Source organism: Vanessa cardui, chromosome 21 (assembly GCF_905220365.1).
Source record: "Vanessa cardui chromosome 21, ilVanCard2.1, whole genome shotgun sequence".
In the NCBI taxonomy this organism is placed as follows: domain Eukaryota; kingdom Metazoa; phylum Arthropoda; class Insecta; order Lepidoptera; family Nymphalidae; genus Vanessa; species Vanessa cardui.
In genome coordinates, this window is record NC_061143.1 from 6,220,442 (window position 1) to 6,231,624 (window position 11,183).

General features: G+C 30.0%; 1 protein-coding gene across 1 annotated transcript in view; it reads right to left on the reverse strand.

Annotated features, from left to right (window-relative positions):
- LOC124539010 (alpha-protein kinase 1-like) overlaps nucleotides 1–4,396 on the reverse strand; it is a 57,323-nt gene extending 52,927 nt beyond the window's left edge. The window contains exon 1 of the mRNA XM_047116313.1: nucleotides 4,250–4,396. Coding sequence (XP_046972269.1) covers nucleotides 4,250–4,274 — 25 coding nt within the window. The 5' untranslated portion in view covers nucleotides 4,275–4,396. The remainder of the gene's footprint in view (nucleotides 1–4,249) is intronic.
- Between the last annotated feature and the right edge of the window lie 6,787 nt (nucleotides 4,397–11,183).

Here is an 11,183-nt window from a genome sequence, read left to right on the forward strand (position 1 = left end):
CGTCGTCTATATTTATTATTGTGCCATATCGTCTTAAATTATGATATATTACACATTATGTCCATCATCATATCTATTGCGGCGATCCAATTTAGACGGTGAAGAAATAAAGAGTCGACACATCTTTGAGTACTTACTTGTCCAGGATAATATATACATATTGCAGTCTCTTAATTTAAACTGTAAATAGTCCATGTCACCAAAATCTTTCAGGAGGACATCAACATCATCAGTAATGAAAACAAAATAGACCTTATAGAAACGAAAATAAAGGCAAAGCAGAAAAAACCCAAATTAAAATACACGGATTTTGTTTTTCGTAAAATACAATCTGATATGCTTATATTTTTAGAGTTGTGCCTAAGAACTATTCTCCGAAATATCTTCGATATATACGATACGGAAATATCGATATGTCGTATGAAAGCAAAATCGAATTTAGTAGGAAATTTCATATTTGTTCAAAGGAAATTGAAGTCGAAATGTTTTGGAGACGATTAATGAAAGGAACCAAATTCGGACTATTATATTTCGAATTTCGAATACGAACGTATCTCGAATATTCGTCTTGTATTTACACACCGTTAATAATCATCATATACTGAACCAGACCTGCATTGGTTTCGATTAAAACCAGGGCTGTACTTATTTCAATTTAGATTTGAATGTATGTGTGTGTGTGTTGGATGCTTATTTATTAAAGATTACGATTCCGAGCTTATTTCATAACGCTGAATTGGGAAAATATTTGATATCACATATTTTCGCAATGCCACAATCATACGAGTCAAATTATTACCACTAAAGTATATGAAAAATCCAATAACGCTTTCCAGGATAAAACCTTATGATATTTTAATTGAAAATTACGTTCTCTGTTTATTATACTGTGCTATCTTTATTTATATTACAATGATTTATGTGATAATTTAACTAGAATAGATCGTTTGTATTTTTCATCTGTTTTAGATGATCTTTTTTTTTAGTGATATAAGATCTTCGTCGATTAAATTATTCTTAATATTACTTTTATTCTATGTAAGTAGTTATATCGTTCTTATAAACAGTTACGCGTATGATTGCATTTCTATCCCACTTAATGTTATTTGCTTCAAATGAATTATTTACACGATCATTTTCTTCTCAATTTCGAGTTTCGATTATTCGCTGCAGTTTAAAGTTTTCTTTAAAAACGATTCAGAAATGTTTGTATTTATGGGCATTCAATTTGAATAAATCGTGCTTTGCATAAAATTTGTGTATACCTTAATTATCATTTATATAAATTTATAAGTTGCCGAAACTTGAAAACTATTAAGAATTACTACAAAACGTACAAAATTACACATGTAGATTTTCATTTATAATAAAGTATTCCAATATTCAGTGTTCGTTGTATCAAAATCCTTATATATAACCTTTTCAAAGTTACAAAAGTTTAAATATTATACGCTTAAAACAGTTTTTGTTATATTTAAAATTCCATCGGATAGTATATAAAGCGTCGTTTTGGGTGCATTCCTATTTTGAATTTCTTAGAATTTACTATACTTAATGATAATTTGAATAAAAACAAAACTTACATGAAAATCTTACGCGATTTAAGCTAACTGCTACTAAAATAATAAATAGATATAAATAGTTAGTCACCCTTGAAAAAGGATTTGACAGTTCAATAATATTGGCATTTTAAGAAGTATCATACATTGTCATCAACTTGATAACATCTGTTAGGAACTAAGATTATAAGTTCCTGCTGCCTGAACTTTATTTCCTTTTATAAAACGTCGTACCGTTGAAGCTTTATTTATAAATATTTGAGAACAAAACTTTGTATGTCCATTAAATATTTGACTTGATGTTCGTTAAAAGTTTTGCAGCCAGAGCATTCCGCCTGGAGCGTATTAATAATAAAATTAGTTTCATTTCATCAGTCAATGCTATTTATATTTTTAAAAAATGTATATAATATTTAATAAATGACAAAAGCAAATTGATAGTTTAAATGGAAGCGTCATGTTCAATAATTTAATCTTATATTTAATTTAGCTACGTTCAATAATGAAAAAAATTAAAATAAATCGATTTTATTTATTAAAAAAAATATATATTTCTTTAAAACAAATGCCACTAGAAAAATAATGAAATTTTTAAATTCATTACATATTTTAAAGTATATGTCGTTAACTTTTTTTAACAAAAACAATCCTACCATATTTCTATATCTACAAAATAATTTTTGACCATCCATAACTACCTTTCTTTTTTTTACATAAGTAGAGGATTTATTAACATAAGAATTAATAACATTTAATGCTTAAATATAAAAACTCATTTACTAGATAAAAAACAAATTATTTTCTTCGTTTAAGTATCAAGAACATATAAAAAATCCTTTCTTTTGAATTTTGTTTAAGAGAAGAAAATAGCATTTTAAAATAAACGTTATTTGACTAAAGTTTTCTTTTAAGATAACATGACAATACTTGTACATAACATGACACTATGAGTCTGAAGGCCTTTAAACTCATAGTGATGTCGAATAAGAAATCACTCGGTCAGCCATTGTTCGTGCGTAGTCGATAAAAAGCATGCGTTGTATTGTTCCGATGTTTCCTACATATAGTGTTTCTATTTTCATATTGTTAGGAAAATACCAGTACTAACATTGTACTTACAACCTTTGTATGCATGAGATTGGTAAATTATTATAAAATTAATCTTATAAGAATGGCAGATTTTATTATATTTCAAATTAAAAAAAAAAATAGGAATGGTTGGATTAGACTGCTTTGGTATATTAGCAATGATTGTTACACGTACTATCCGAAAAAAATCGATATCGAATATATTATTAACATTTTAATTTGACATATTGTAATTTTAGGTAGTCAGTTTTGGCTTCTGATATTTGTAACAGTAAAATAATACATAATATATTCTCTATTGCTTCAAGCGATTTTATTATTTCTCCCATTCGAATACATACTTTGATACAATTAAATATATTTTGAAAATACTTGTGACTAAAAAATTTTTAATCGCGATTTATATTGGACAATTTTATTTCATACTGGAGAACGTAAGAATTTAAAAATAAACTTATGTTGTTACACACAAGTATTTAGTAAAAACTCATTTGCTATAAATATTTAAAAACAAATTATTTTCTTCGTTTAAGTATCAAGAACATATAAAAAAATAATAATAAGATTTATGTGCGCTGAAACAAAATACTTGTGAAGATCTTTTAACGACAGACGCCTTCCAATTGTCGTAAAATGTACGATAAAACTCGTACTCGTACTAGTTAATGTGTTAATAGGAAAAAAGGACATAACTCCATACCTAAATTGCCCATTAAGTAGCTAATAAACATATAAGAATCAAATTACTTTTGCCTAAAATGCAATAAAATAAAATATATACCTACAACAATTGAAAGCAACAAATGAAAATATATATTTATTAGTACACTAGCAACCGGCCCTGATAACTCACGGGACAAAAGAAAATGACATGATAAAATAAAATTTAAACCTACTTAAAATTAATTTATCTACGAGTATTAACAGTGAAAAAAAAATAGAATTAGATCATTCGTTCAGGAGATTCCTCCTTACACTCAAAGGAACCACATTACCTCTTTGTAATATTTATATAGATAAAAAAATCCTTACTGAATTCGCTTATTTTTTTTTTTAATTTTTTAATGTGCATCCTGTGTCAACGTATTTAGGATGGATCTAAATTTCATTTAACAATTTTTCTAATTTAAAAAAAAAATCATAAATTTTATTATTCACGTATATATCCACGTATAATAAAAATAAGTAAAATCACGCTAATTTGTGAAAAATTAAAATGTATTTACTTATAAACATCCCAATTAATACATATAAAGTCTTATAATTGTTAAACACAGATAATAAATAAAAAGTTAAGAATTCCTTCAGCGGATCATAACACTTTCCCGCGCATTTTCCATTGAGTGACTACGCATTCAAGTGTACTGAGTCAAGTTCTTCTTAACTAATTGAATAACAAATATGACTTTTATTGATGTTGTTGTGCAATATTTTTATTTATTATTATAATATAATATATGTTAAGAAAAATATAGACCGATTTTTAATAAGTTCTAAAGTGTAAAAGTATAAGACTATTTTTTTTTTAATTCTAACTGAAAAGTCACAGGTCGCTCACAGTAGAGCCAAAAAAAAAAAGATAATAAAATTATATAACTTACCCAGGAGCAAGAAAACAGTCTTCATTTTTTTTCTTTGAAATGGAAACACTAGCACAAAATACTATGAAGATTTGAAATTAGGAATTCGTTATTAGCGGCGGCGTACGTCGCGCGTGACCGCCAATCCGCGTATGTTGCAGCCTCGCGTTTGCCTGCGCGGGCGCATTCACTTTCTACGTGGTGGGGTTGTCCTAGGAGACGACCGGGAAGCTAAGGGTTTGTTGACACTGTATGTGTGACCATTCATAATCGGTTGATTTAATAATAACTAAGAGACACGATTGTTTTATCATGATCAAATACATTCTAAATGCTTACTGGGATTTTAGCTAGAAGTGATTTTTATAATTTATTTTATTATTAGATGGTTTTAATATAATATGAGTGTCATGGTGACCTTACCCTTATTTTATACGAGGCGCTCTGTTCCTGGCAGTTATGACATTTGAATTTATAAAATAAATGGCCATGTAAATAATATTTTATACCAAGATATATAAATTAATATTGTTGAAATTGTATGCTGATATATTAGATTTATATTTCCGTTTTCATTCCAATATAAAACTTGAGAATGATATTTACCTAATGGACTACAATTACGTGCGACCTTATAATATCATTAATTCGTTTTTGAGGTCAACAAACATTATTATTTTTCATTAAATCAATAATTTGGGGGGAAGGACAGTCTGATTACAGTCAGCCTAATGTCAGTAAGTAATTATAAAGTTTTCTACACGTGATATTAATTACCAAAATGACGGGAAAAATAACGCGAATATTGCGTTTGCGTTTATTTGTCGCATGCAGATGTGCCCTTTTTAAAACGATTTTAAAATCGAAATATGTTTACAGACTACGAAAATACACACAGATTGATATGACAAAATAAAAAAGAAACCAGAACTGCAGAAACCACTAGAGAAATAACTTTTATACGGATTCAGCCGCAGTTCAATTTGCTTCTGACAGGTCTGTTACTGTCGTAAGTCTATACCAGCCATTGGTTTCGTTCATAATTTCATCTTTCAGATATAAATAGTTTTATCCTATTGCTATCAATTGTTTATTACGTATTAATCTTATGATTTTATTTATAATATCATTTTGTATTAGCCATGTAATATGTATTGGTATAATATTATTATGTCACACTAACGCGCCCAGTTTTTATAACATTCAATCATAAACAGTCCAACGACAAGCTACTATTAATAATCAACAAATTCATTCTTTCAACATAACCCTCTCCGAAAACGGCAAAAGTTTGAATAGATTGCAGTGCGCCCAGGGCATGCACCCGCTTGCATGACCTGGGCGATCCCGTTGCCTCACCACTCGGCGGCATGGTGGAAACCTGAGGATGGTTTTAGTGGGTAGGACAGGGCATTAGGCCCTGGCACGGGGCCCTCATGGCCTCCGTTGAGTCCCACATATCCGTCCCGGTCTCCCGACCGGGCGCCATACGTAAACGCATTTCCTCCTCGTTAAACAAATAATAAAGGACTCAGTACAAAACAGACGATTTTTTTCAAAAGAACCATCAAGTTGTAAACTGTATAGAGTACACGCATACAGACACGTAATTTCATACACACATACATGAAATTTTCGTCACAAACAAATGTGACGGTATTTTTATGACATTAATGTACTATCCTTCCGCGTTGCATCGTATCGCGTGAACATACTCATACTAGTAAAGAACATTACACTGTTGCTGAAACCTAAGATATGAATAAACAATGCCACATGATATACACCGTCTTGCGGATATTCGTGATTCATTAAAAATTAAGCCGTATATTGTAATGATATATCATTTAAAATACGGGTAATTTACACCGACAAAATAATAAGGCAGCTGTCAGGTGATGTCGTAGTGGATATGACGCCTTTACAAGAAAAAATCTCACCAACATTTTAGTTTTCCAATATTTGAATTATATACCTGAAGACAGCGACAGAAAATACCAATTATTTTTTAGAGTTTAAGATGACGGATTGATGGCCATAATCGTTATGCCTTTAAGAAATACTAATAATCCCTTGCATCGCCAATTGCCACCAACCATGGGAATTAAGATGTCCCTCGTACCTATAGTTCTGGCTCACTCACCCTTTAAGCCGGAACACTAAGTTTTAAGTATTGCTATTTGGTGATAGAAAATCTGATTTGTGGGTGGTACCTAACCGGACGGGCTGACACAGAGCCCTACCACTCAGTACAGTTTTTCAGTGGAATATTGAATGTAACAAAAATGGTCGTGATAACGCCTGTCATTGAAGTTTAAATATAGAACAATTAATAGAATACTTCGATTAAAATGCTATATGAATGTAATACATAAAGATTATTGTATTAAAAATAAGATCAGCAATTAGCGAGTGGGGTTTATAGGCGGCCATACTAATTAGCGGACGTTATATTTTGTGTTCGTGACAGCCTATATTTTTTTAATTAATAATTTTCGAAAAGTCACGAAAATCATTATACCAGGCCGTTCCGACAGTTCCTAATTGCCGCAGATTTATTAATATAAGAACATAATTTATTAGTTTAATTAAATATTAATCATAACACAAAAATAGTGTCAAATATTTTTTGACGCATTCCTGGCTATAAGTTCATCTAGACATATAATCAATCAAAGACCGATCTAGGTAACGAAAAACCAATATCCCTAAATGTATTACTTCGCCTTGAACAAAACAGTTTTTCAACCGACTTCCAAAAGGAGGAGGTTATCAATTCGTCTGTTTTTTTTTTTTTTTTTTTTTTTTTTTTTTTTTTATGTTTGTTACCTCATAACTTTTCACTGGGTGGACCGATTTTGATAATTTTTTTTTTGTTTGAGAGGTAGTGCTTCCCGTGGGGTCCCATTTTTTTTATTTTTTTTTCCGATGATGGTATCCATGCGAAAACGACATAAGTCTTAAATTTGCGTTATGTATATGCGCGACAAATAGGTGAATAACTGAAAATCACGTTAACCAATTTTGATAATTCTTTTTTTATTATAAAATATATACTTCAAGGGTAATTTGGTGAAAGTTTGGTAAGGTTCTGAGCACAGGATCCATGACAAAGTGACGGAACGGAAGGGAACGGAACAATTCTGAGGAGCACGTTAGCGATACTCGGTCGAATCTTTTATTTATAGGTTATTTGTATATTTGAGTCACCTTCCGTAATGTGGTTATGTTTATGTAATTATCATAGTCGAATATTATAATCAACTAGCTACCCACCCCGGCTTCGCACGGGTGCAATACTGATACTAAATATACTACAGAATTTGTTTATATACGACATCACATCGCAAACTTCTAAAATTATCAGTGTTTCTTTACTATATTGTTCATGTATTATATCATGTAGTTATAATTATTGTTATATTTGGAGTCGGTGTCAGCCAATAAAACCCTACAGTATATCTATCAAAAAACAATACGAGAATACTTTAACAAATATGTTTTTTACAAATTACCTTTTACACAATAATATACTGGATCAATCAAGGGGCTCGTATCGCTTCTTTCTTTTGATTGTTGGGGCAAGGGCACCGTGGCTGACACCGGCTCCAAATATACCAATAACTATAACTACATGATATAATCGTTAATCGACTTTTAAGTAGTCTAATATTTTTCATTTCATTTAACTTAGGAAGACTAAAAAATATGCTGAATACGCAATTATTTTTATTACTTTTTCGTGCATATTCATTTGTTTTAAAATAGTGTTTTGTTTGAAGTCGGTTTTTCTTTTTGTTAAAATTTTATTTATACAGTTACAGCCCTGTCTATATTCTGAGTAGTAACTTAGTGGAAATGTTGCCATCTCTTTGAGCACTTACCTAGATTCAAAATTCTCTAGGACATTATCCACGACTGCCTTGGTATTTCGTAAATAATGACAATTCAAAATTGCTCACAAACTGCTTAAGTATTATTTGTACTTCACACGGTTATAAAACTTTTTTTTATATGTAACGCAGTATGGAGACGTATATTTTACTATACTTAGTTGTAGTTTATTTAAAATATTCATTGCTAATGAAAATTTTAATTAATCCCATTTGTATCTAAAATAAATCACTCAGTTTACACTATAAGCGAATTGAGAGGAAATGACGCTGAAACTGTTTTTCGAAAGGCGTGATCATCCTTAAAATGGTCTTATTCGATTTGCATTAAACAACGGTAAATTATTATCATCGGAAAAAAAATGTGAGTTAATAATATTTGCGGCATGTCCCCATTTTCAAAATTGAAAAATCCAAAGTACATTCTGATATTTTTTTTAACGTTCGGATTTTATTTCATAATATTTTTTAAATCTTTCATTTTACATACATTTTTGCTCCTTGGATATGATGAAATGCAGGTATTTTAGATTACATAATTTATTATATCACCTATTTTTTTCATTTCATAATAACTATACGTCTATAAAAGAAAAATGAAATAATTTATTAATTGCAAGAAATCTTAAATATTGTAGACAAATCTTAATATACTTCCAGACAGAGCTGTTACAGCCATTGACGACAAATTATAAAGTAATTTAGATTGGAAGCTATTAACTTATGTAATAAATTTGCAAATGACTTTGAAATGAATGTAAGAAATATTCTAAACACTTCTGATGAGCTATTACTTGGCGAGACATTCTATGTGATTACGACTAACTTATCATAAGATTAAACAAAATTACCTAACAAAATGTAATGAAAAATATTACCCAAAACATTTTTTTTCCTATTTTTTTTTATGTGCCCTAGGCACGATATTTTATAGGATAATACATAAATTACATATTATGAAAATCTCAGTGGTCTTTGTTCAGCTTTCAAAGAAGAATCTTTAAAAAAGGTATAAACATATATAACTAAACTAGTATTAGTACTTTATTTTAAGTACTTTATTATATTACACACATTTTTTATGATATAGATAGGCGGGGTATCAGACAATGGCTATGAAAAAATATTAACCATTCCTTACATCGCCCATGTTCAACAGTCTCTTGTGTGAGTATATACTGCCTCGCTCGTGATTAAAAACCAGAATACAACACAACAGATTCATATAGCTGATTGGCGGTAGAATATCTGTTGAGTGGGTAACTACCCAAACGGGGTTATGAAGACAAGGCCTACAAACACAAGGCCTACAAACTAACACTTCATTTATACAATACAGTTACACAAAAAAAAACAACGAAAAAATTAAACCAGAAATGAGATTATTTAATTTTTCATTCATATTAAGCATATTTTTAACAAATTCAAACATTGGCATTTTATTAAATTCCATAATGACAGATAAAAAATTTTTTTTAATCAATTAGTACTGAAAACAATCAACGTAAAAGCTGTTTTATTCGGCACTAATTAATTAGTATTTCGTTGCGTATAGATTGGCATTTATGACAGCCATACACCGCGCAAGCATTGGGTCAACCAACTCCTGAATACGACCAACCGGGGTTTAGCTCCATTCAGTGCTTAATGTTTCGTATAAAACATCCTCATTTGAATAGATGTCACGTTTTAATTACCCTCCTTAAAAAAAACAAGCTACGGAGGTTTTATTGTGTTTAAATCTTTACTTCTTATATGCTTAAATTTATCACTGGCTGGAAATTGCAATTTTATCTTTAGTATTCTGTGGCATTTGATTTTCATATCAACACCTCTATTTTAATTAAATTTCGAACGACCTCCCACGTAATTCCATGTACTTACAAGCTGGCGAAAACGGAGAATTGCAACACCTGACTGCATCCCTGTTTTAGGGATGTTATAATGTTTTTTTAATTATAGATTTATTATTAGACAATAAAATATTCTTTACACTAAGTAAATCGGAAACAAATGATAATTGAATAATTATCAAAATACTTTTGAAAGTACGTTTATTGGAACACGTTAATTGGAATTCTTGGGAATTAAACGAACAAGTTCTAACTTGTTTTATATATTATTTACATATACATAAATTATATACGACAGCTAGGTAATAAAAAAACAAACATACCTAAATAATTACATAATTATATAACTATAAACGTACATATAGTTGTATAACATAACTAGAATCTAAACAATGGGACAAATTATCTGATTACAATCAATAAGAGGGAGAGGAAATCCCAAGTTCACTATCTCTGGTCATTATTCGAAGAGCTTCAAGTTAAGTATTCTATCCACATTTCTTAGCGAGATTTACTGTAATGGGTGAACATTAACAACAAAATACCCATTGATACGAATGCCTGGTTCCGTTTGATATTTAGATCTTGTTCTCTCTGAGGCTTCAAATTTGCATAGAATCGGATGTCCTAGAGAAATATTGTAATGGCAGCAACAGCGGTTGCTTACATTTAAAGATTTTAAATGAGTTAGTAACTTTAGTTCGTATTAAGTAATGTCCGGAAATTATAACAATATTTCCAATTGATAAATTCATTAAAATATTTGTCTAATATTTAATGCGGCAGGCATTTTAATGTATATATTAAAAATCCACGCTTCGATTATAGGGGTTGACTAGCTGTGCACGCGACTTCGTGCGCGTTTCAAATTAAAAAAAGCTATTATTGTAGCCTAAGTTACTCCTTATTACATCAGCTGTATGCTAGTGAAAGTCCCATCAAAATAGGTTCAGCCGTTTCAGAGATTAGCCAGAACACTAACTTTCTATAAAAAATTCCTTTAGTCCCGTATAAACTCTTTCCTATGCATGCTAGTCTCCTTTTAGAATCCTTTTAGAATCCTGATCGATATCAGTAATGTTGCCAACATTACTGATATCGATCAGTAGGACAACATCAATATAATAAAAACAAAACAAAAACGTAAGGATATCTGAAAATAACTAACTTTTGAAACATCTATTTTAATCAGTGATTGTTGTTAGCAGA